We start from the raw sequence: 27,917 nt of genomic DNA, 5'->3' as shown, positions 1-27,917 counted from the left end.
GGGATTTCTGGTGTCATATAGAGCGCGTGTACTTATCAAACACTGCGCTGTCTTGCCCTGAGCAGTAGTCGCGGGGGGAGGGGGTGCAGGGATAGGAGGAGAAAAATAAACGATTGGCAGCGGCGTGTTTCTGTGCTGGAGGACAGGATTACAGTGCCGCTTCTTCCCACAAACAGAACATATTAAAATGAAGCTGCATTCATCACTATCCAACACACATACACACACACACACACACACACAAAAAGGAAGGAAAAAACAAAACAGCTAAAAAAAATAAATAAAAAAAATCATGCAGCACATTTAAACATCTGCCAAAAATAAGGCAGTGACAGAAAAGATATTCATTATTCATGATGGCAGCAAACGTACACACACACCTGACACATGGTGGAGGACAGGGGCGAGGAGGGAGAAGGTAAAAAGAGATGAGGAGGGGGAAAACTTAATCTGTGTTGAATGAGAATAGGAAAAATGAAGGGTGAGAGAGAGGATGGAGAGAAAGAGTTTGGCAGAGGAACTAGGAGAGGTCATACGCTTAATACGGTTGATCCGAGAGTGTGATCCAGCAAAAAAACTCAAAAAATCAACTGTCAATTATTGCACATTGCATTAATATGCTCTTAAATTTACATTTTCCTGCTGTCACACTAAAAATCACACACATACTCTTTAAAAGTTGTAATCCACTTAGGATGGATACTGTTTTGTACCAATGTGTTTGCTTCCTGTAAAAGTTTTTTTAGTTATTCGACTAAATGTTAAATCTAACGACTTTTGGATTAAATGAATTTTCCCCTTAACTTGCATCTCTGTATTTGGCTTTACTTTTGTTAATAATTATCTTGGACATTCAATTGTGAGAGATTCTTTGAACTGCTTTGAACCAAATCAAAAGCTCTTATAAAAATGAGAACTTGAATGGAACATGATACCACAGGAACGCATATTATAGACATTCAAGTAATATCAAATTATTATCATAATTATACAATGTAATTTTAAATCTGCCAACACAGAAGCCCACATTGAAATTCAATCACAAAGCAGCACCAATATTCAACGTTTTGAAGTGAAAGAGACTGTCCCATCTGACAAAGATCAAAGAAAGGAAGGATTCCGGAAGTCGTCAACATAATACAATCATAAAGATCAGAGATGTACGAAATTTGCAAAAAAAGATTGTAACTTTAAAAGTATCCATATCTTTTGCTTCCTTAAAGACAAAAGATTTGTTTTCACCTCTACTCAGAACGACCACACTTTCATATGAATTTCATCATTTCACATTTCAAACTTACCAACGAGCGAAGTTCATTTGCCTAAGCTTGAGGCTGAGGGGGAGTTTTTTGGGCCTCGTACAAAAACACAAAAAATGCGAGCATGACTAAATCACATTTCCGGGGCCTGTTTCCCATGCTAAGCTACACGGCTTTAAAAATTTAAACATAACAGCACTCAGTAAAACATAAGGAAATTTGGGAGGATACGAGCGAGAGCAAATCTCCCGCACGTGCTTGTGTACTATACATGTGTAATGTAGTGTAATCTAACGTTAGAGGCGGTAAAACACTGCCTAAGAAGCATAGCCCAAAACTCTGAACTGTGTAAATAAGCTTTATCTAGTGAGGCCTGCACACGAGCGCACACAAAAAACAACATTTAAAAGCAAAAAAGGCGACTGGCATGCTCTTAGCTCTGATGGAGGGAGTCATGCATTCACGAAACATACTGAATGCCTCAAATCACTGTAACGCTAAACATCATCAACATGCGAACATTTCTGGCAAAGCACACCGATCTTAAACAACAACCTTCAAATTACCGCCACGCTAAACAAACCCTAAAAAAACATGCGATTTACTGAGGCGAATGTAAACATGAGCAAAAAAGGCAAACAAACATACAAAACATTTTTTTTTTGTGTCAAAAAAATGTTGTTAGTTAAAACAGGGATGAGAGGGCGTGTAAAGCAGCAAAATCTAAATCTATACAGCGGTAATCTGCTTTAGACAACACTCCTCAACAAACAAATTACAGGAGGCGAAGTTCAGTGATCTGCTCTGATAAAGCTGTCGTTTATCAATGAATCCGCAATGCACACGGAAACTCATTAAGAGCAGAGCAGCAGTAATACCGCGGGAAGTAGAAGGAGGGAGAGAGGGAAACATCAGGTGTGCTCTGCTCCACCGTCAGATCGCTGTCCACGGCGGTACGGTCTCATTGGCAGATGAGAGCCCTGATAAGTGAAAGCAATTAAAAAGTATATAATTACAAAGTCACCCCTATCTGAACGAGGCCTTGATCAAAACACGCCCACGTCAATACGTCGGCCGGAGTGTGAAGAGGGATCGATGGAGTCAGGAAGGAAGGCTTTTACTGTGGCATGTTTCACACCATCAAACGGCATCACACATGAGAGAGGAGACGAGGCACACTCTTAAGCTAATGAAAGACACAAAAACACAACCAGCAACAAAACGCCAAACTTGCTAACAACTGGCAGGTTTTCTTCACATTAAATGCATTGATTCACAACCACAGGTACTCTAGGCGGTACAACAGAAAAAACAAAGTAAAATAATAAATAGTGATTAATGCCTTCACTTTTTTATTGGCTTGCTCATGAGGAAAGAAAAAGGAGTGTATAACATTGCGAAGATTGTTCACTAAAAAAAAAGACAATTCTGTCATGATATATTCAAGTTCATGTTGTTTCACACCTCTGTAAACTTCCTTTTTTTTCAAGGCTGCAATTAAGTGATCAATTAAAAAATTACAATTTAAATAAAACTTTTATATTTTAATACATTTTATTAATTTATTAATGTGAGAGCTGTCTTCGGTTCACATTATTCTAATATGCTGATGTTGTGCTCAAGAAGCATTTATTATTATTATCAATGTCAAAAATATCTGTGCTGCTTGATATTTTTGTGGAAATAGTGATGCATTTCCTTTGATGAATAGAAAGAAAAAAATATCATAATTTATTTTAAATACAAACCTTTTGTAACAACGTCTTTTACGGTTACTTTTGATCCATTTAATGCATCATTACTGAATAAAATACAAAAATATTTATTTCTTAAAAAAAAAAAAATACTTATTGACCCCACACTTTGAACGGTAGTGTATGACTGTCCATATATACGTGTGTGTGTATGTGTATTTTAGCATACATACACATACACTTATATATATACACACATATATATATATATATATATATACACACACACACACACACACACACACACACACATATATATATATATATACACACACACACACACACACACACACATATATATATAGTATTTGTAAATTTGTAAATATATCACATACAAGTGTGAACTTCACTCCAGTATCCTGGGGTTAAACCAAATACAACAGAGGTCTTTTACATGTGAAAGTAGTAAAGGTACATGTGAAAATGTGTGTTTTACATGTGAAAGTAGTAAAGGTACATGTGAAAATGTGTGTTTTACATGTGAAAGTAGTAAAGGTACAGTAAAAGTTTAATCCTACAGTTTAGAGAAAAGATGGAAAATAGTCGTTTAAAACTAAATTATGATCCTAAACTAACCATGACATTATGAATAGACTCAATGTCAAGTCTGGCCATGGGTTCTACATTCCATCTACATTAAAATGAGGGTTATAGTGTGTGTGTGTGTGTGTGTGTGTGTGTGTGTGTGTGTGTGTGTGTGTGTGTGTGTGTGTGTGTGTGTGTGAGATGGCAGAGGTTTTAGGAGTTGAAAGGCAGAGGTTGAGGGGTAGTGGGGGCTAGGAATCAGTGGCTGTTATTGAGCAGTGATGGGTGGTATGCAGAGGACTGTGGGTAAAAGGTTCCTCCAGTTGAAACGGTTTTAAAGCCACACACCTTCAGGAGAGGAGAGACCAGGAGAAGATTAATCTAAAGTTACTCTCTCCATCTCCACCATGTCATTCAAACTGCCCTCGGCCTTAAAACCTCTCACTCACACACACAGGCCTTACCAGCTCACACACACACACACACACACACTCACCTGACCCTCGTGTACACAAGCGAACACACATACAATTATCAAACGTGCACACACCTGCCTCGTTCACATCAAACACAGAATAAGGTGATTTGGCCAATCTGCAGCCAGCCAACTTCTCCACTCAAATAGGTATTCTTTCTAGAGATTATACTAAAGATTTGTTTTCATTTCTCCGCAGCCTTTTTTCTCGTTCTCTCCCTCTCGTGCTCCCTCTCTCCTTCTCTGAAGCCAGAAGTGTAATCCGTGGCAGATAAAACTAAGGACTTACAACAGGAAGATTACCGAGAGCTTTGTAGCCTGTGTGTAGCAAGTCAACGTGGGTATTGGAGAGCTCTTCAAGTGCTTAACTCATGAACTGAGCTTATACCCATACACATACACGCAGGAGAGGAGGATAATGATAGTGGTATTACAGTAACAGGCTAAAAACACTCACACACACCTGGCCTGATGGCTTGAGGACTCTCTAAGCAGTGAAATGCTAACTGCCATGCTGTGAACTGCTACAGATCCAATGAATGGGACGCAGAGGCTGTTTAAGAGGTAAATGAGGTCCGTCCAAAACCTTCTGGATTGGAAACAAGTTTTACGTTTGCCCAGAATCTGCTCACGATAGGCACATTGAGCCAAAACACACACCTGGAAAAAGTTTTCTTGAATTAAAGCCAGTACTCTGATGCTTATGACATTCTTAGAGCACAAACATCCTTCACAGATGCTTTGAGGAGGAAGATGACCTCTCTTCTCTCTCCTCCTCTGACCAAATAGCTCTCACTTTATTCATATTTTCATCGAATGGAGAGATTTCACAGATAAAAGCTCTAAGACGTTCTCTCTCTCTCAGTCCTGAAGCCTTAAGGTCTTAAAGCATCTCAGATTCTCAGGTTCTGTCCTGCATCACTCAGCGGTAGAGGGCCGGCTGAGGGAGATTATTCTGGTAGAGTTTCACAGATTATGAGGGTAGTATTGGGGTCTTACTGCCCCTCTGTCAGCAGGGGTTTCGTGGTCTCTCCTAGGTCCTCTGAGGGGACGGCCAGTCTATGCGCAGGAGCGGAACCGGGCCTCAAGCTGGGCTTAACTTTGCTCCCCCAGCCTTGGCCCAGGGTTCAGAGGGGTAACTTCACTGGGGTGAAATAGGGATCAGAAAAAAAAAAAACAAGCTTGGAAGGTTTTTTTTGTAAGAAAAGTGGTTTCATTTACAATACAGGCAGAGGAAAATGTATTGTAAAATTAGTTAATTCATACGAATTTTGCTAAATTAAAATGTACACACACACAAATACTTATATATGATAGATTATATTTTTAGATACAATTAAATATAAATTTGTGAAACTATATTGTAAAAATATATTTTATATAGATGGCGACATTTTATATTGTAAATAATTATTTGGCATAATAATAAGCAAAATATATAATTCAAGGCAATATAATTATATATTTTAAAACTGTTCTTTAATTCCTTATTGTTACACGTCTCATGCTGAAATGACCATGTGGACTCAAAACCCACCAGTGTTCACACAAACTAATTAAAAAATGCCACTGCCATCTGCGAACTCAATTAAATAATGTTAATTTACTTTAATTTCAATTTATCTATGTTGCAGTCTGAATCAGACGGAGAGAGTGGAAAACAAAGAAGTGTAATGAAAGACTGTTACCTGGCCCTGGTCCTCCCACTGTGGGCTCTCAGGTCATGAACGCCATCATTTAATTTGGTCTTGTGATTAGTTCTACTAACTCAGAACCTTTTCATAAACTTATAAAAACTGAAAAAAATGGAAGGTTACTCAATTTAGTCACGTGTTCTTTGGTGGGGGGGAAGAGAGATAAAGTAAAGCCACAGTGAAAATGAACATGATCGCATAAAGTTACTAACATCTTTCTCAAAACTTTTTTGATTTTTTAGCCTGGGTTGTGAGAGAACTAGCCCTAAAGATGACACCGCCTCACTTCGGAAGGGCTTTATGCAAATCTAAAGAACTTTGCGGTGACTGCGTTTGCCATTTCTTTATATTAAAATACAGACCATAATTTATGAAGCGTGAACTGATGAAAATCCTCAGATCAGTGCGTCCCTGTGTGGAAGACTGCTGTTAACCGACAGAGAGGAGCAAGGGGTTGAGCAGGGAGGTGTAAAATCGCTTCACTGGAAAAGACAAACGACGACAGAGGAACGAGGGAGATAAAAAAAGAGGAGGAGAAAAAGATATACTAGTGAATCAGAACATCCCTTTCTACTTTCGCAGCCCAAGACATCCTATTCCACTCTTCCTTGATTCATCCAAATTAATTCTTCACCCGTTTCAATAACAGCATCCTCAAATGCTAATATGTCAATGTTTTAAGAGCCAAGTACATTCATTCTTCCATCCTAAAAAATAAGATGTAAAAATGACTAAAACTAACTGACTCTTACATGTAAATAGGCCGCTACAGTACATAAAAGAAACCTGGTGGTCAGCTACATGAATCTGGTGACGACAGAGAAAATAAGATGAAGTAGCAATGCCCAATTTGCTTCTTATTTGTTGAAAAGGTAAGGCAATTAATTATTTTGTAGTCCGCACTCTAAAACTCACCAATATAAGTGTAATTTACATAAAAATAAGACAATCACGCTGAACTATGATGATATATAGTTACTTGAAGTTTGTGTGAAGCAGAAGGTGCGACCGAGTGTACTTCATTATTGTGATGCATTTAGAGTAAAATAAAATACTGAACAAGAAAAAAAGAATGTGGCTTGATTTTAGAGTACAATATTTAACAGCAATTTAACAGAATTTATGTTTTCCTGCTAAATAAATTCTAATAAATTATTTTTACTGGCAAATATTCCTTTAACAATATTCCTCTGTCACAATGTATTTAAGTTTAACAGTTTGACTTTTATTTTGAAGGGTTGTTATGAAGACCTTTAAGATAGTTCCCTGTCAATATTGGTCTCTTGATGTCGTGTAGGATGGTGACGCATTGGGGAAACACCCTTCTCCTACAAATGCTACAGCCTGATTGAATAATGTTTTTGCACTGCAATAGTCAAATGGCATTCAGTTGCAGTTGCAGTTATTCTATCCTTTTTCCAAGAGTGCTTAGACAGTGGCCACACACCTTCCACTCTCAAGGTATATGTCCCAGCTATATCAGCAAAGGAGATTATTCCAAAGGAGATTGACAGTCGGTCAGTTGGCTGTCTGATCTCTATGGGGAGAGAGGCAGATGAACCCTTCTCACCCACCCACTATCCCCACTTAGGATCTAACTTTGGTAATAAAAGCATTGTTGTATCCACCGTTTGAGCAGTTGATTTCGTTAAAAATGCTCTTTTAAAACGGCACTTTTGCTATCATTCACTGTGAAGCGCATCGGTGACATATATGCTTTCAGTCAACAACTCCTGCATGGACATTGGCCCCAGTGATGGCAAGGTTGTTCTCAAACCTAGGGAGGGTTATGTCCCTAAAGTGCTCTTAACATCTTTCAGAGCCCAGGCTATTCTCTGTCACCGTTCGCCTCGAGTAATCTTGCGTAACCATTCTCCATAACCATTCTGTCCCGTATTTTATATTGAACGCACTAGACAGCTAACACTTTCTGAGCAGCTATTCAACTGTTTTGGAAAAAAGGGCTGCCTGTCTCAAAGCAGAGGCTCTCATTGGACTGTGGACACAATAGCTCTGGCTAACAGTTCACAGAATGTGGAGTGTCCTATAGGTCTCTGGGCCCACTCTACAAGGGGAATCGCTTCATCATAGGCATTGGCATTGCTATACAAACCAATCTTTATGCTGCTTCACTTATAATTCATGGCGGCAGTGGCTAGTAGATCCAGCCCCTAAAACCGTCCAACCCATCCTGTTGCAGTGGATTGAAAGTATTATGTTGAGCCATCCCAGTGCTTCAAGTATAGCTTATCATCCCTAATGTTGTATTAATGAACCAGAACTAGCCGCTTCATTTTTGCAATCACCGTTAAGGCAGGTCAGTCCACTTAAATTATATTTCTGCACCCTATTTTATGAACCGGGGCTAGCCACTTGTTTTACGGCTGTGTACACTACATATGATTGCCATGATCGTCACCGTCTTTATCACTCACTTATTGGCCAACGGCCCCTTTCATCAGCGACTTATGGATTCAACATTTACAAGCACCAGGCTCGTCACTTCTTTTCCCTTGTACTGCTCAATGAACAAGCTACAATTCAAATAGGCCCGATAGCATAAAATAATTAATTATGAGTTGGCATTGTCGCCGCCACCTAACCAATTCATATGCTGAACCTTTGAGATAATGGGGCTCAACTAGGTCCGGTATCATATGCCTATGTGTGCCTACTGCCAGATAATTACTTATATGTGATGCGATCAAGGAAAACCCAACACATGGTGAAATTTTAATTTTGATACCATATGAAAGCTGATTTTCCAAAACTCTTCAACCCATAGCTTGAACATAACAAAAGTTATGGCTATTTAAAGTTGGCTGACTGCTATGATTTCCTGGAATGGAATTCTGAGAAAAATGGGTTTAAAGAGAGACAGCTTTCACTTCTACTTAACGATCGCTGTCTGTCAGGAGCGCTACACTGTATAATTACACAAACAGACTAACATTACCCTGAAGACGACAGTTTTCCGTTGTTTATCATGATGGGCATAGTCTCTGAACTTTTGATCACCCCTTGTATATTTGTTTGGATAGCACAAATAGTGTACCTTGTAGTTAGAAAAGCGAACGCATTGCACCTGTGCATGTAACAGACTGACATCGGACTTATCCTTTATCTCTGGATGTGAAGTAGTCCATTATAAAAAAAATTTAGGGCAAAATAAATTAGATTTATTTTGACAGGTTAACTGTTTTTGTGGTGCTAAGAGAAAGCACCTCCACAGCGCTCTTAACATGAGAGAAAGCCTTTTCTGCTTGCTGCAATAAATCGCTATTTTTCTGTACTAAACAAGTGAATTTTGCCAAGATAAGATGTTATAGAATAATAATTGAATGAAACCCTAATTCTGACAAACAATTTACATACGACAATTTTTTGAATTTCCTGAAAACAACCCAGCGCGACATCCGATGGGTTTTAACACATTGCATCAAATATGCTTATGCAACTTACCACCATGGATCTGACATATGATATGGTAATGTGCATGCGCATTAGGGCTATCCGCTTCCCTTTGCAGTAACACGGGCGTGATTTGATACATTCACCAATGCATCTGACGCAACATCGATAGACCAATATTGACGGGGAGCATATCTGGATACTGATGTTACCTCTGTTGCCTGAAATGGGGGAACGCAACATCACGATATTCATTCAAAAGATTCTGAGGAACTGGCACCAAGAGACGCATTTTATAGGGGGCGTTGCAGCTCCCCCATTATTGAGCTTGAATGCCATTAGCTATTGAAACACAACATGTAGGATTCATATTTAAATAGCTTAATACTCACAGACACTAGTCCATATCACGTTGCGATTTATGTGTACTGACCCCCTTTTGATTTATTCATTAAAAATGTGTCATTCCGTTATGTGTTATACATTAACTTCCGTTTTTAAGACTAGATTCTGTGATTCCATCTGCTTTTTTCACATTGCGGAAATCATAGTGACCTACTCAAAGATCAGGCTGTGTTAGCAGAATGATGATAAATCAAAGAGAGTGCCCTTTAGACAAAACTATCCCAGATTGTGTTTACAAGACCATGATGATGACATTACCCTTCGCCCCCCAGATTGACTCTGTGAATGTGTGTGTCTTCAGGGCTCCTATAATGCCATGAACTACAGCAATTTCAACATTTTTCCATTTCTTTTATGTGTTCGGGGATTATCGCAGTGTCCTATTCATTTGTTTTTCAACCAGCACCTTCTGCCTCACCTCAGGTCTGCGAGCATGTGAGGGAGTTCCTCTGGCAACAACATAAACACACATAGAAAAGTCATAAACAAGGCCTTTGGGCCTCCCCATATCTTTACTCTGAATGTGAAGCCATAGTGCATGTGTGTCTTCAGCTAATCCCATTTGACTTTATTCATGCTAAGGTCATCTTATACACCAGACTCAGACGAAAAAGCCTCCGCATACAGCAAAAGAATGGAAACATAATCCCTACCGGGTACGTAAGGGATAGAGATTGAGGGAGCACATGATCAGAATAAATAGGGTTCTGCTAGAAACATGACATCTCAGATCAAATACCGAAAACTGAAATATTTCTGATGGACCAATCACTCTGTGTTTAATTAGACTGATCTGGTGTGAGTCCAACAGCATACTCACTGGGCAATTCTGAGCTGAAGCTTGGATACCACTCACTTTCTGTTTCTCAGGAAATTTGCTTATTTTCCTGATGTCTCTCTGTGTGTGTGTGTGTGTGTGTGTCCTCACAGGCCACTGAATTTGAGTAATTAAATGTTTAAGTTGGGCAGGACTTCTCAGGCATGGACACACACACAAGTGCTGCACTGTGATAAAACCCTCGCTTTAATTAAATATGGACTACATTATAACGCACACACTCACAGCCGTAAATAAAAACACTCGGCCTGCTGGGATTTATTCTGGCCATGTATAAGCCCCTCTGCAGCAGGCTGACACCTCACTCTCATTCACACTTGGTGGGCTTCCCTTCGCCCCCTGCACCCTATTCCCCACACCCTCAGCCAGTGAGGGACCGCAGAGCTAGTTAATTAGACTCACTAAAGCATTGAGTGAAGAGAATCATAATGCATATATAACGATCCTACAGAGCAGCTAATACATTCCTGTATTCAAATGCTCGGAGTGAAGCGTGCAGGAAGAGGACAGAAAGAAGATGAGAGGGATGGAGTGAGAGGTCCTGGATGTCAAAAAGAGAAGTGAAAGGAGAAACCAAGAAATGTGGCACTGTTGGAAAAACGAGAGCCAAAATAAAGATCCTACAATGGGAAATACCCATAATTGATCATTCCATTAATTACAATTACATTAAATTGATCAAAAGAGACAGTAAAGACTATAATGTTATAAAAGGTTTCTGTCCAAATCATGTTCTTTCGAACTTTCTATTCATCAAATGATTAAAAAAAAATGTTATGGTTTCCATAAAAATGTTATGAGTAAAAATGAGTGTTTTCACATCAACAGTAATAAAAAATCTCTTACTAATAAACTACTTTGTGTTTTTTTAACTACTTTGTGTAAAATTCAGTTGTATAAAAATATTTCAGTTTTGAATGTGATTATTACAGTAGTTTAGGGTCTAATTAAAGCCTCTAATATTATAGTAATGCACCACATGAGAAGGTTTGGGACGGCACCGGTTTGGGAGAGATTTTCTTCGATCTTTTGACAACAATCGAAGGCTGATTTGCATCACAATCCCAAAACGCATTAGGATAAGTGCAGTTAAACTCGACACAGATGGCTGATAAGGTGAAAAAGATAATTATATTTTATTTAATCCCAATACCAGATGTAAAAACTGATTTCACCCCAATCTGTTTTCATGCTTACTAGAGCATGTTTTTAGCACAACAGTACAACTCTATTGTAACTGAAAGAGTCATGATGTGGTGAGGGAGATTTACCTTAGGTGAGGACGAGGCTAACTCTCTTCCTATCACAGCTGTGACAGCTGAGGGTGCCAGAGAAGGCGGAGTAGATGTCCCTCCAGGAGCTGTAGTCTTTGATGCAGGGCCTCCAGGGGCCACAGCAGGGTTGGGTCCAGCACTGGGAGGCGGAGGGGCCCGGCGTTTGGTGCTCTTCTCCGAGATGCCACTTTCTGCGGTAGATGAGGCTGCACTGGAGGATCTGGGCTCATAGAACGGGTTTGATCTGAGAGTAGAACAACAAACTGCCATATAAAAAATGGAAAACTATTGTATCACAAATGTAGAAATGGGACATCTGTGTTTTCGTTCACTCTACAGGTAATTGTCAGTTTAGCATATTTAGCTAGTTTATCACATGTAGATTTTCTACCCCTTTCCCTTTCTGTAATTTTAGGCTGACTCACAGTGTGAGTGAGTGTGTTGTTGTCTTCAGGTAGAGGAGGCATTAACGAACATTATTAGCCAATAAAACGCTCTGCTGACTTCGAGAAGGACCAGGTGCTCCAGAGGTCACACCTCATGAACTTTAACCTGTGGCCTCGTCTGGGAGCTCACTGACAAGCGGACACAGACGTCTGCTCACATCAATACACTTCTGTGTAAAGGCTCATCACTCATCACAGGCACACACACACACATGTACATGAATACACACGCATAATGAGAAGACAGAGTTGAGAAAAGTCTAAGCAGGTATTCACCCGAAAGACAAGGTTAAAGAGACAGTATCCAAAGCTTATAGACAAAGACAGAGAGTGAGAGAGAGTGAGAAAAGAGGTAGGAAAGAGCTGATGCCAATGCAAACAAGTTAAGTAAAGAAAGAAGTGGAAAGTGCAGTCAAAACTAATAGAGGTAAAAGAGAGGACAAGAGACAGAGAGAAGGAGAGTGAAAAGAAAGCAGGACATTTTCTTTAGAGCGATATGAGAACAGTAGGCAATTTTTTTTATATACAGGTATGTCTCCTGTAAAACATCCAATAAAATAACGATCATTTCCAAAGGCTAATTTCTAGATTATTTTTGTGAAGATAAACTGATACATTAAAAATATTGATCCTTAAAATTGTTTTAAAGATCAATAACTTTTGTTAAATATAAATATACGGTTTAAATTATTTAATATACAGTAAATAGTTCAAAAGTTTAAGAGCAGTAAGCTAACCTTAGTTTTTAAAGAAACATACTTTTTAAAGTTTCCACAAAAATATTAAGTCACAACACAACAGTTTTTAACATCAATAATAATAAGAAATATTTCTTGAGCAGTATTTTCTGAAGGATCATGTGACACTTAACATTCAGTTTTCGAATCACAAATCATATATTTTTTTTAAATGTTAAAATAGAAAAATTATTTCAAATTGTATTATTTCACAATATTACGGTTTTTCATTCTGATAAAAAAAGCAGCCTGTGTGAGCATAAGAAACTATGAATAACTTTAAAAAAATATTACAGACACCAAACTTTTGAACATAGTGTGCGTGTGTTTGTGTATATATATTAGTTTTTTTCTTTATGCACTGCTAAAAATTAAAATAAATAGTTATTTTGTGGTGGCGCCAGTGAAAATTTGTCATTACTGGACTGCAGTAGAAAGTGACAGCACTTTAACATTGGAAAAACGAAACCCTTCAGAAACACTTCATCTTTAAAAATGTATCCTCCTCTGCTCTCATGTTCTTTATATAATGACAAGGTTTGGAAATGTGTGTCCCTGCTGGAGCACTGAGAGTGAGTGAGGGACGAGAGAAATGCAGAGATGAACAGACAAGGCCAAAGAATGCGGGGGACAACAGAAGCCTTGTTCCTGCTGAAAGAACTTGCTCACCACTTTTTCTCCTCCGACAAGTGCTTTTCTCCTTCACTCAAACTAGTGAACACACACACTCACTTACTACTAATGAACAGCAGTAGAACAAACAGAACTGTGTTGACAACTCAAAAATAATCACTTGAATTGTTCTGCTGTAACCCACAGCCCCTCCCACGGAATATCCCAGAATTCCTTGACTCACGCATCTAGCTCCTCCTCCTCTGTCCTGGTTGTGTTGGCGTACAGGTATTTGCTCATGTCCACCGGACGGATGTTCTTTCTCTTGCTGCTTCTGGGTGGAGATACTTCAGGCTGGGGTTGGGGTTCGGGTTCGGGTTCAGGTTCGTCAAACGGGTTCCCGTGTTGAGAAGAATCCACATCTGTGTCAACCTCATCAAAGGGGTTTGAGGGATAAGAGGTGTTCTGATCAAATACAGGCTCTTGATCTCTGATAGTACACAGCACATGTGGCTTGGGGGGAGGTTCTAGAAATACACAAAAATGCACAACATGCCAACATGCATTATATAAATTATGCCCACCATAACAGTACTATTAAATTTATAATCATGAAAATAAACCACAATACAATAATAACAACAATAACAGAGGCGAAGCTTGATGATGCTATGAAGGAGAGTCGAATGATGGGAGAGGTCTATTCAAACAGCGAATAAATTATATAGAGAAAGTGAGCAAAGAACTTTTAACTTTAAATTTGTCAAAGAACAGTATGCCTGACTTCAGTCTAGTGTGAGTTTAAGTATTCTCAAAAAACTCCCTTTATAATCAGTAAAGCTGTCTATGCACTGTTTGATGAATGAATCTCCTACTATCATGCGTACATATGAACTTTGTGGTTTATGATGGGAAAATACACTCAGCGAGAACACGCACTGAACAAAACTCTGGTGTTTCAGCAATGACTCATCTAAGCGCATCTGATTGGCCGCTGCATTCATAAACTCGTTTGTGATTGGTTATAACACGAAACACTGTAAAAACGCCGGAAAAAGAATTCATGGTACAACATTGAGCAGATCTAATTTTACTGCTGCAGTCAACACTTTATTTCATTTTCATTTGATTTGCGACTGCCGTAATGGATTTAGCTGAACTGCAACTGCATTTTTGTCCATGTGTTGCCATAGTTTCTACAAGCAGAAACCAATAGCATGGATATTATGTAATTGATAGGAGACAATGATCCAGGACGAGCAGGAATTTTTTTTTTTATTGGAATTTCTCTGGAATAACAAATCCTTGGGAATTTTTGGCATAAGTGCACAGCTGCAAGTGTTTTTTGGATATTTTATTTTGAAAATCATACATATTGTGCCTTTAATTCATCATCACATGTCTCAGATTGTTAATGAGTACAACCTGCCCTGTTGATAAATGGCCAAAGCGGTCATACAAAGAGTCACTTCTTACCATCTTCATCCGGGTCACCGAAGGGGTTAAGGTCAATCGGGTCATTAGGTTCTTCGAAGGGGTTAGAGCTCATGTTGCTCTGCTCCTGGTCCTCCTGATCCAGGAAGTTCAATTTACTGATCAGCTCTAAACCACCAACATCCATCCAATATGATGACAGAAGAGGGAGGAAGAAAAAAAGAGAACATCACTCATTAGTCCAAATCAATCTGCGAGGACAACTGCTGAATTATCAGGTGAAAATAAATAAATTGTTGACATCTGCATTTTGAAGTGAACCACACCAAGATCCTTCAGGTCCAAAGAGGCGCATGTTCCAGAAGAGCTGATGCAGGGTTTCATTCTGAACTTTTACTCACATCATGAGCCAGTGGGCAGAAAAAAATAAAAGTGTGTGTGTAGGGTGACAGAGTGAAGTGCTCTCTGAGGTGATAAAGATGTGTCGTCTCTGTTCACTCCACCCATATTAGGCCTTCAGAGCACTCTATCACATGACCAGCTGTGTTTTTAAGGACATGCGTTTCAGGATCATCAACTCCATGGATATGGAAACAAAGCTTTTCAGAGGGGAGTTGGGTTCACTACAAACTGCAGAAGGTGGAACGAGGGTACAAGATCACAAATGAAGAATGCTTAATAAAAAAAAATATAACATGTGAAAATAATTTTTTTTGATAAATGGATGCTTTATAACAACGCACAACCACAGGGATGGGAAAAAAAGAGGAGAGAAGGAAAAAGACAGAGATAGTGAATAAAAGTGAGAGTGAGAACAGTGAGAGAGTGTGAATAAAAGAATGAAAGAAGGTGAAAGTGGAAAGACCTTCAGAAGAGGAGGCAGGAGGAGGTTTATTTGGTTGCTTTAGGCAGTCATCTGGATCTCCATCTATGGAGCTGAGAGCTTTCAGCTGCCTCACAATCTCTGCAAACAGCACAACATACAATCAATACACACACACACACACACACACACACACACACACACACACTCACACACACACTAACCTGTATGATGCAAAGAGAGGCATGTAATACATTCATAAAATATCTGTGTGTGTGTGTGTGTGTGTGTGTGTGTGTTGAGGTATGTATGAAAAGAGACTGAACTGCGTCTTAGCTCTAACAAACTGTGAAAAATATATCGGACGTCATCTCTATGGTAACAAAGAGATTCCTAATCCATACGATGAATAAACAACTCAAGCATTTCCATAGGAGCTCCATACATACACGTATAAAGGGATAAAAGCACATGGGCTTAATGTTAAGACTCCAGCTTCTGGGGGGTGAAGGGAGGCTGGATTATATCACGGAGTCCCACAGGCACGCACGCACACAATCACGCATACATAGACATATGCACATGCAAACATGTATGGACATGCAGGACATGTATTTGGTGGACCGTCCATTGGGAGATGGAGAAAGCCTAAAAAAGCAGCTAATAAACTATGACCAAAAACATAACAAACGTAAACAAGCACAGCCATGAGCCTCAATTGGAATAAGTAAATGCACACATGTGCACAAAAACACAGAAATTAAACTACTAGAAAAAAAATAAAAAATAAGTGTCACTTAAATGAAACTGAAGTGACACTGGACAGAAATCCTGAAGAGAACACCAAACAATGACATGCTGAAATTTGTAAGGGACCAAAAATCTGCACATATTTATTATTATTCTTTTACAACAAATCTAGACAAAAATATTTAGCTTATACACCACATACAAATGCACCATTCAGTCATCAGAAAGTAAATTCTAGAAAAAAAATAATAAAATAGACCAGAACTGTAAAAAAAAACTACAAAAAGAACAGAATAAGAAAAAAACTGAAGAAAATAGAAATGAAAGAAACAAAAAAAGAATAGATTATGAAACAGTACAAAAACAATAAAATAAGAAACAAAACAAATATAAGTAATGAATACAATTGAAAAATAAGAAACATTACTAAAAATAATGAAACAAATGAATAATGTAAAAATGTAATAAAATAGAACCAATCAAGAAATAGAATACTGCATACAAAAGAAAAGAATAGAATAGAATAATAAAAAAAACAGATCGAGAAACAAAATATCACTGCCTTTGAACAGAAAGAATGGTCAGATTCACCTTCAAAGAGTCTTCAGAGGAAATTCAGCAGATCTCACCTGTGATCTTGGCAGCCTTTTCCTCTTGGTTCACTCTGTTCTCCTCATCTTCCTCATTCTCTTCCTCAAAATCATCCAGATTACCAATATCAGCCTGCTTCATGCTCATCAGACTGGCCAGACTCTGCATATCTTCATCACTACACACAAAAGGTGACAGAGACAAAAGCACAATATAAATCTGATGAAATCAATTCATATATGAGATTAATTTACCACAGATGAGATACACAGTACTCAGCAGTCCCAGACAGAATTTTAGGATTTTATTAATTATTTATTTGTTTTATTTGTTAAATTTTTCTGCACTTATTTTGAAGCGAACAGGATTTGAAATGGATGTAAATGCATACAGAAATAAAAGTTTTTTTTATTTTTTATAACACCTTCCCTAGGACTTGAATACATCACTGATAACTGTTGGTAAAGAGTGAATTCGGCCTTCGATTCACTGTGCTTTTGTGTAAAAAGAAGGAGATGGACAGAAGAAGAGAAGAAAGCCAGGTTGACAGAGAGAGTGAGCGATGGATGAATGTGTAAACGGAATGCCCTTCATGGTCTTGCTCATAAGAGGCAGTGCAACATGGACATGCATTCCAGCCAGGGCATTCACAAGCACGGCAAGATAACGCTCCAGGATTAACTCCCTCTCTCCTCCCAATGTCCCTGTCTCATGTTCTCCGTCTATCTCACTCTTCTGAATGTGGTCCAGTCTTTCTTTGGCAGGCATGGAGCTTATTTGAACTTACGTAATAGGGTTTATTTTTGTGTGCTGTTGACATCATTTCCATAGGTTAAGAGTGGTTACACTTCCGTCACATAACCTCTGTCACACACACGCCACAAAAGCCACACAAACATACACGTATCTCATATAGCATAAGGGTTAAATCACATACACTCACGCACACTTCTTGCTTCCTTTATTTAGAAGAAGGCAGATATCAGAATGGAAAAAAGAGAAAAACGTGGATATTGCGAGACGAGTAAAGAAAAGATATTTCAACTCTCAAGGCCAGTGGCTGGAAACATTCCATCTGACTTCTGTTTGTTGTGACGCGCATGTGAAAAAGCAACAGCTTAAGTTGTATGTGGCGAAGTTCTCCAACGGGATTTGATTTCTTTTATTGCATGCCAGGGGAACGTGAGGTAGAGTCTTAAATCTGTTTTTCCTGATATTTTCTGAACAACGGCAACAAGGGAACAAAATTTGCATTTTGGCATGCAGGTAGCATAAAAATAATAGAATAACATTCAAATAGAAATAATTCTGTTGATATATATTCTATTTTTCTATAATAATACAAATAAACATTAATTAATAATAACAGAAATTTGATTGCCCCAATTACTTCTGACCGATTAACTATATTTTAATGACAAACTAATAGAAGATCATGCATCATTTGTGTTAAATCGCAGAATCATATTATATCTTGGGCCACATCAAAAAAAACTACTGTGTGAAGAATTAAAGTAAAGTTTAGCTAATTTCACCAAAATGTCACTGGTCAAAAAGGTCCACTGTCTGTTGTCAATAGTGTAGCGATGTATGCTCACACAGTCACTTTCAAAGAGGAAGGGCTGGAGAGAGGGATGAGAGGGGAGAGATCCAGGGAAAGGAATGTTGGGAATGTTGGGCATCGTCACTCCCTATCACTGAGGCAAAAAAAGAAAGAAATGCACAGAGAGAAAAGGAATAAGAGTGTAATTTGAAGTGGCAGCATTCCTTCAGGGTGGGTGCAGTCAGCTGGTTTTGGAGGTGTGTGTGGTATAGTGGGCTGCTCTTACGTGGCTTTGCCCTCTCGAAGAAAGATGCAGGACAAGGAGAACTGCAGTGTTGCGGAAACAACTTTCTTGGACAGGGGCTTGAACTTGAGCTTGACGTCTGTCTGTGTGGGCATGGCACTGGCGTACTGCTTCATGTTAATGCAGCTGGTGGCCAGCGCTTTCCGACGACCAGACGGAGATTCCTAAAAAAACACACACACAAAAAAAGAGAGATAGTTAAAACCCTTCTTATGCTGAAAAAAACTCATTGATTACACTTGCTACCAACACAACCAAAAAAATAAAAATCTAATAAACTGACATATTAGATATGTTTTTAAAAGTTTCATATCCTAAAACAATACATATGACAAAAACTAAACCCCGTGGTGCTTTACTAAGAAAGAAGGAATAAAAAAGAATGAATGAAAGTCGCTAATCCTCACACTTACGGGTAAAATCATCACCTGTTTTAACATGTACAAAGCCCACACACACAGTCCTGGGGAAACCAGCACTCCTGGAACACGTGCATACAAGTTTACATAGACCGTCTTTTTGTAGTATGGACTCAAAACAGAATGTTAAAAATTCTAGCAAACAAAATGAATCCGAACTTTCTATGGTGAGATGAAGCTTCATATTGAAGCCATTTACAGGCATAAATCATATCAAACTTCAAACGACTTTTCAGACAAAGAAAAGCTCATGTTGGAACTAAAAGGTATTCATTTTCCTAAACAATTTAAATAACCAAACTAAGCATTAGTTCATCACCTCTACCACCAGCAGAGCAAACATGCCCGCTCATAATGGTCAATGGCGCCCCCTGTAGGTAAAAGGAATGGAATTTTATACTAATACATTTACTGTAAGTTAACATCTATTACATATATAAATTAGAGAGAGAAAACTGCAGAGAATATCTGGCCGCCTTTTCAACGAACACTTCCATTCATGTTTTCTCTTTGAGCGAGATATAGGCCAGACAGGCCTGTTTTTCTGTCTTTTATGCTCTCGTCACTTTTATCTCATCAGGCATGTTGTGCAGAGCAATCCAAAACAAAATGAGAAGAGAGAGAAATAAAGGCCTTGTGTATAACCTGTCAAAGAGCCTGCATTCATACACCTGCCTGTATGCATATATGGAGCAACTACCTATAGATCTCCAGATAGAAATCTCACTCCCATGCACATGAGTGTGTGTTTGCATGTACCAATGGTCCTGCAGGTAAACACGAGCCCTTATCAGAGCAGTCTCAGGAAGATTGAGATGCAGAGAGCTGAAGAGTGACTGTTTTCATCTCAGAAATGCCTCGATACAGTTCCATACACACACATAAAAACCTGCCGACTCACAAGGGCAGTACACACTAACCCATCTTCCTTCTTCCTTCTCCTCAAGGTGATTAATCTGACTGAACCAAGAACACACCACCTGCCGGCGGCTGAAACACAGACAGAGAAGTAAAGCGATGGAGCGCCGACCCGATCAAAACAACAGTGCCGCTTGCAAATCTCAAACCCAGACAAATTACCCACAATCCCCCACTCCAGCTGGGACGGGAGAGGGTCCTCTGCGACTCCTTCAGTAAATGAAAACGATAAAAGGGAGGAAAAAAAACCTGCGTCTAAGATTCAAAACCGCTCGCCGACGAAGCCACTTGACATTTGTGTTGACATTTGAGCCCCTGTTGAATCGGTTGGAAATACAGCATGTCATCCCTGAAGAATCCAGCGCTCCAAAGCGTGTCTTATCACTGAGATTATGCACTGGCATTATACCGAGCTAATAGTGCATGTAGGTCCTTTATGAATGAATTTCAAAATGCATCAAACACTTAAGACGGATTTAGTCCTTCTCCCCCAAAAAATACTTAAGAATATGCAAATATGCGGGGAAGAATTAGGTTTAACAGATTTGACGAGCACAAACAATGAGGGTGTTCTTTTCCCTGGCTGCTGGTGTCAATCAGAACCCAGATTACCGTCCGGGGTTATGACAATGTGTAAAATGAAGAGAGACAATAAGACACTTTTAATTTATCACAGGGATATGACTATCAATACGCAGCTTTTGTACCCACAAATTTGCTAAATACCTGGCGGAGAGGGGAGATGAAGATGCCAGGGTGGCTGACTGCTGCCCCCTGCTGAGCATATCATCCTAAACACACACACACACACACACACACACACACACACACACCACCATAGACACTTCTACTGAGAGAAGAATGTCAAACTGTAGCGTTTACCAAAAAATAAAATATATATTCCATTACATATCAGCACGCAGATTTTGACTACATATTTGTGGAAGATGTTTATTTTGTATACGTTTTAAACTATTGTGTATATCCTGCAAAATGTAATCCCAAAGCAGAGACAATCAAAGCAAAGTGTCAGAAAGCATTTCGCTGATTAAATAGCATTGTGCGATTATATTAAGTTAAAGAAAAGACACTGTATTAGTTACTGTTAAGCTTAAATTAAACTAGTATTAATCAGTCTCGGCAATTTAAATGAAACCTAAATAAGATTCAACACTAGTTTAGACAACATTTAAATTTAAGAAGTTAAAAAATAAGAAATTTGTCTTGGCAGTAACTAAAATAAATAAGTAAAATTAAAAAGTACTACAATAAACAAACTTTTTTTAAATAAAGTTAAACAGATTTTTTTTTAATTAATGAAATTGACAAATCGTATGATATTATTAAAATTGAAACATTAAAATAAAAATAAAAAAGCATTTTCAAAATATTAATAAATTCATACAAATTAAAAATGGCAAGGCTATAGAATGCAACTGTTTACAATGAAAATGTTTTTGCCCAACTCCAGTTGATTATTTTGCCATTTTCTGAGACCCCATTAACTGTAAAACAAGATATTCTGCAGTAAATAAGTGATTAGAAACATTGCTCTGGATGACATCCATGATGTCATGCCATTTTGGGTTGTCTACAATTTTCAATTCAATATTTCCCTTCTGCGTGTATGAGTATGTGTAGTGTATTTGTGTGTCCCAGATAGAGGAGAACACCACAAAACCCCTGCAGGCTCTCACACCTAAAATGAACCTCAAACTTCCTTTGACTGACATTTCCAGGAAGCGTGAGGAAGAAAGGGGTGCGACCGGGAGCTTCATCCACTTTAGGGTGTGTATGTGTGTAGTGTTTAGGCGGGTGGCAGCCCCAGCTGTCCCAGTATTGATCCACAGCTGGTGCCAGTATGGGGGGTGCAGGTCAGGGCTGTGGGGCTTCCTTCCCAAACCCACACACACACAGCGCAGAAGAACAAGACAAACAGAAAGAGTTATGAAAGGTTAAAAAAACAAAAGGACGACTTCTTATTCCAACTCCATTTTTTTTTTGTATTATAACTTTTGACTGTTTCATCCCTAAATACTGGCTCACAAAACCGGTTCTCGGTTCCCAGCCCGAGATGATCCCTGAGGGGATCAGAAATGTAGTGTTTGTCAAAGAAATGGGCCACAATAGGCTTTTCCATCAATAAATGCCAGTTGCGAGTTTCTGCATAACCGCGGAGCCGAATATAAATATATAAAGGAAGAGACAAAGAGAGAAAAACAGGGAGAGGACGGATGACACATTTTCAGTTGGCATCACCCAGGGCCTATTTCTGTCTGTCATCACTCATCTGTTGTGATTCAAATGTGATTTCCCCAAACTGTCATTGAGTGGCGCTCACACACACACAGATTAGGGGTAGTGTCATTATTTGTGGGAATTGTTATTGAGGGTAGGGCCGGTGACTGGGGGATTGCCATTGTTCCAGCTGAACATAAAAGGCGAGCAAAGCCAACAGACCAAGACTTATGGAAATCAAAAATAATACCAGCCTCCAAAATAATAAAAGAGCCCAAAACAATACCAGCCTATTATAAAAGAGAGGAAGAGAAGATGCCAGCTTAATACCTTCAGAGAGAGACAGAGAGAGAGAGAAATCACAAAAAGCTGTGCTCAAATACTGGAGATGTTGTTTCCGCAGCATACCCACACTGGGACACCGCCTGGTGGATATGAACACACAAAACAATAACACTAGACAACAGAAAATAAATCTCCCTCTTCAACCCACCAAACCCTGTGACCTACAGTCTCTTTCAGGCTCTCCGATGAAGGACAAGCATCTGCTACCAAAATGACTCTTAAACACAGACATCACACAGACATCAGGCCTGTGAAAGATCGGTAAATTCATCTGAAGAGGTTCAAAAAGATTGTGTGAAGTTTTCATATATAAAAAAAAAAGACTTGACCTGCCTGCCTATTTCTTTATCTCTCTCATGATTATGGCTGGGTATCATTCAAAAAAGTTCAACATCAATACCGAATCAATGTTTTGATGCTGGTTCCTGAATTACACTTTTGTTCAATAAAATTTTTTTTAAATACATTTTAACAAGATTACATTACACATCACCTAAAAAAACTTGAGGTTTTTACAGACTCAAAAACCCATCTCCTGAGTCACTACAAAAAGGAACAAAATATAATAAAAACACAATAAATCGGTGCAAACAGTTTTCATCAAACTCAAATTGTTTTCGGTTTCCACATCTTTTAGGCTACATAGAGTGTGGTTTCATCTTAAAATGCAAAGCTTAGACAGAATCAATATTTCTATTCAATTTCCACTTTATTGATTGCCTGTTTTCTCTTCCGCGATCACTGTTCAGACTCGGACTCATTCACTTCTCATGTCAATTATGTGTTCAGAACGGGCCCTGTCTCCAATGACAAACGTCTATTATACTTTCGTGTTTTGTTCTGTACAGAAGAATCCCAGGAAAACATTGCTACGGATGATACATTGAGCTAATAAACATACAAACATGACAGTATATGATTTGTATGTGGTTTTCATGAGATTACAGGGTGTTGACATGAGAAATCCTAAGCAGGTGTAACTATTAGCTTGATATAAAATTCTACAAATAGCACATTTCAGCAACATTCTATGGCCAAAACACACAATAGATCGCAATAGGAAGTTAATACAAACACTCGACGGTGGCTTAAAGTGAGTTATAAATTGTCTTATGTAGTATGGGGGGGTGGGGTTGGTTGGTTGGGGAAATAATTTACACATACACAAACACTTGAAGGAGTCATGGTGTTCATTTGTTTCTTCTAATGGCAGCATTGAATATATTAACTGAACAATTATTTGAACTGTACATTAAACTAAACATGTAATTTATCCACAAAGTGTGCCACTTTTGTCACTGCAGTGTATCTTTCTGGGCTTCTGGAAGAACATTTCCAGAGCCTCTTGATATGGAAAGTCAGAAACTTCTGGCCCATTTATTGAGATCCACATGCATGCTGCAAGATTGTCTTCTTGCAGCCTATTACGGATGTTTGTCTTGACCTGCAAATGCATTAACTGTTAAATGTGATAGCTTAACATATAGCTAACTGACGTACTGAGTCTATTTTTGCTGTGCTGCACGCACTGAATTAAAGTTAAGGGTAAAAATGAACATGGATTGACACGGAAATGCAGTAATATCACAATAAATGTATACTCATTAAAGCCTACTGTGCTCACACGCAACACATTTTTTTTTAAAGGGCCACATTATAAAGTCTCACAGCTTATTCCAAAAACGTGCCAGCTCATCAGTTTCCACCGCACATGACCACACACACACACACACACACAGCTGTAATTATATCGACAGCACTAACCTAAATGAATGCTCAGTGAGTCCATCACTGGTATAAAGGAGACAGTTATCAGTGCTGGGTGGAAAAACGCTGAGTGTGTGTGAGTGTGTCTTCTGAGACAGCGGACAGTAACCCTGTTTGACAGAAGAAATCCATCATAATCGGTTATTTTAGGTGCAGCACTTGCAGACTTTAGTCCATGAACTAGCCACTGGATAACACTATTTTAGAGACGATAAGGGGAATTATAGAGATGTGTGCAAATGCCAGAGAGCCAACTGCCACAACACTAAAGCCAGTGACTCTTACTGCTTCATCATGACCAGCTAAGTTCTTATTGCATAACTCACTGACAATTTAGGAGATGAAAAATGGATGGGAGAAAATCACAATATGGACTGCTGAGTGAATTGACATAAAGGGCCTTTGGTTTTGTTCATCACACAACATTCAGGCTCTTTAATAATGCTGTCGTAAAGCAGGTTCTATGACAGTGTCGTCTCACAGGCTTTGAGGGATGCATGTGTGTTGGCTCGGGGTTTAAGCCGTTTAAGACTGACATAATAGGTTTAATCCATCACGCAGAGTCTATGGTTTTAAAAAGAGTTTAAGTAACAGAAGACACTTTATGGAGTACCTGCCTGAATCAAATTATGCTCAAACAGACAGTTAATTAAACAGACGTCATCCCTCCTTTCCTTCCTTACATATACACTACTGTTCAAAACTGAGTTCAGTAAGATTTTCTCAAAGTTTTTTATCCAAGTACTTTTATCGAAGTATCTAAAAACAATAATATCGCAAAATATTATTAGGATTTTAAATAAGTGTTCTATATTTGAATTTATTCATTTGGTAGCAAAGCTGAATTTTCAGCAGTCATTGCTCCAGTCTTCAGTGTAACATGATTCTTCAGAAATCATTCTGATGCTTTGGTGCCAGAAACATTTATTTTTATTAATTACTGTAAACTTAAAAAAAAAAAAAATTAGAAACTGGGATGCTTCTTTTTCAGGATTCCTTGAACAACATAATAGCATTTTTTGAAACAGAAATAATTTTTGTAACAATGCAAGTCTTTACTGGCCATTTTGATGAATTTAATTCATCTTTGCTGAATAAAAGCATTAATTTTTTAAAAAAAAAAATCTTAGAGATTCCAAAACTTTTAAATGGTGTGTATTCAACAAATACAAAAAAAAAGCTATTAATGTGACATGCATATTTTCATTTTACGCCATTTCAGAATACGTGAATGATTACAGGTTTTCTCTTCTTCTGTTTTTTTCCTTTCACTAATCCTATTTTTCCATTTTCAGATGTCCAAACAAGATTCTGAATGAGCGCTGTATGTTTGTGTTTCAGGTAGGTATTTCTGAAAGTGAACAACAGTGCGATTGTTCCACATCTCTAATTCGCTCTATCATGCTTGTCGTTCGTTTTCCATAAACCAAAACCAAAACCATCAAAGCAAAACACAACAAAAACAGACAGATGAAGTATTGCTAAAAAAACTAATAAAAACAGAGGGGTCAGAACTGTGTGGGTGCATGAGTCCCGTTAACAGCAAAAGCTTTAAAAATCACACTTTTTTTCAAACTGCATCAACGGAAACATTCAACGGCCAGGAGTTGCAGATTTTGGAAACACTCCAGTGCTTTAGCCCTAAAACAGCAGATTACATTTTGAAAGTATGCAAAGAGAGATAGGGAGATCGAGTTTACAGTGTCCAGATCATTAAATCTAATAACACCTGGGTCAAGCTTGTGGATAAATATTTGGCTTTGCGGAATATTTTTCAGAGCCACAAAGATCTGTCTCCATCAGCAGGCACCATCTTAAGAAGAAAAAGAAAAAGAAATATGGCCATGATGCGGTGAGAGAGATAGAGAGGGAAGGACAGACGCAGAATGGAGGGAGATCAAATAAATAAATGTGAAGGCCGGCAAGTGAGGAAGGATGGACAACAATCTTTAAAAAATTAAAGGAAAAATGGACAAAGAACACGAACGTGTGATATAACATGAACGCTGAGGAGAAGTGTGTGTGTGTGTGTGTGTGCTGATCTGATGCTACAATGCCACACACACACAAACACACACAGTGTCCTGAGAGAATCTGTGTGCAGCCGTGTGACCTCAGAATTGAGAAACAGATTAACACATGTGCAAGTTTATTCCTGCTTCCATCTCACAGTAGAGGGGAAAACAAAGAGTGTTTCTGTTTTGAATATCTTTGCTTGTGTATATGAGTGAGGTGGGCTTAAGAGTCGACTGTGACCTTGCCTTACATCTGATCTCCAACCCTGTTAGGAATCCTGTTAATCTGGCTGTCAAACACACACACACAGACTCCAAAATGAACTCCCACAACTGCCGATGCCCAGTGAACTGAAAACATTTACCAGCCATAAACATTTAAAAATTAATGAAATAATTATTTTAAAAAATTATAGCATTCACGTCACTTGCATTATTATATACCACTATCGTTCAGTTTGAGGGCAGTATGATTTTATTTAATATAAAAAAAAATTATTAAGCACCAAATCAGCTGAACAATTTCTGAAGGATCATGTGACACTGAAGACATTTTAAAATAGAAAACTAATATTAGAATTGTAATAATAGTTAACAACATTACTTTTACTGTACTTTTGATCAAATAAATGCCATCTTCGTGAGACTCCTTTCAAAAACATGAAACCTTACTAACCACCCCACTTTTGAAGAGTATAAAATATAAAACACTGAAAATACGACTTGCTTATCTCCTCTTAAACTTTTAGAGCTCTCTGAGCATACACACACACAGTTTTCTGTATACACACATACCATGAAATGGTAGATCAATATCTGTACCTAATGCTCTCTCAGTGTCACTGTAGGTTGTTCATGTTGCATAAACAAATTTTGTTTTACTCAGCATCAACAAGAAACCAGCAGACTTTCTTTAAAGGTCCAGAAGAACGTTGGTATTGAGTAACGGCCACTTAATCCTGGAAAACTGTCAAAATCATACTTTTCTGTTCAAGATGTGAAGTTGATTAGCAAACTTGTTAGCTGAAGACACAGTAACCTAAAATAGTTTTTACTTGGATACACTGAAAACATTTCCAAAAACCATCATAAATGATTAAAATAGAAAATAGAAAAAATTAAGAGAACATGAAAACAAATGTCGATGCAATCCTGGATTTGACCAAAATAAAAATCCAACTCAAACTTAAACTACAGACCTTCCTGAACACACTAAAAGGACACACATTCACTTAAAATAAAAGAATAATCACTGAAATCCTCTGTAAGAGCGCACAGGTTAATATCCCATTTAAAGTGAAATCCATGTGTGTCTGAGGCTCTGATCTGACAAAATTACA

The 27,917-nt window shown here is 38.3% G+C and overlaps 1 protein-coding gene across 7 annotated transcripts in view; it reads right to left on the bottom strand.

The window, feature by feature from the left end:
• LOC113095727 (EH domain-binding protein 1-like) overlaps window positions 1–27,917 on the bottom strand; it is a 118,975-nt gene that overhangs the window by 68,023 nt on the left and 23,035 nt on the right. For 3 of the 7 annotated variants that reach the window (XM_026261070.1, XM_026261071.1, XM_026261074.1), the window contains exons 6-11: window positions 18,858–19,039; window positions 17,067–17,206; window positions 15,730–15,828; window positions 14,907–15,032; window positions 13,675–13,957; window positions 11,633–11,879 (exon numbers count right to left, since the gene is read on the bottom strand). In XM_026261070.1, coding sequence (XP_026116855.1) covers window positions 11,633–11,879; window positions 13,675–13,957; window positions 14,907–15,032; window positions 15,730–15,828; window positions 17,067–17,206; window positions 18,858–19,039 — 1,077 coding nt within the window. Of the gene's footprint in view, window positions 1–11,632; window positions 11,880–13,674; window positions 13,958–14,906; window positions 15,033–15,190; window positions 15,525–15,729; window positions 15,829–17,066; window positions 17,207–18,857; window positions 19,040–27,917 lie in introns of those variants that run through there. The other 4 variants (XM_026261072.1, XM_026261077.1, XM_026261076.1 and 1 more) reach the window with 2 other exon arrangements.

Source organism: Carassius auratus, unplaced genomic scaffold, assembly GCF_003368295.1.
Source record: "Carassius auratus strain Wakin unplaced genomic scaffold, ASM336829v1 scaf_tig00215779, whole genome shotgun sequence".
NCBI lineage: Eukaryota > Metazoa > Chordata > Actinopteri > Cypriniformes > Cyprinidae > Carassius > Carassius auratus.
Note: the sequence above shows the minus strand (reverse complement) of the source record. Positions and strands in the feature narration are given on the sequence as shown.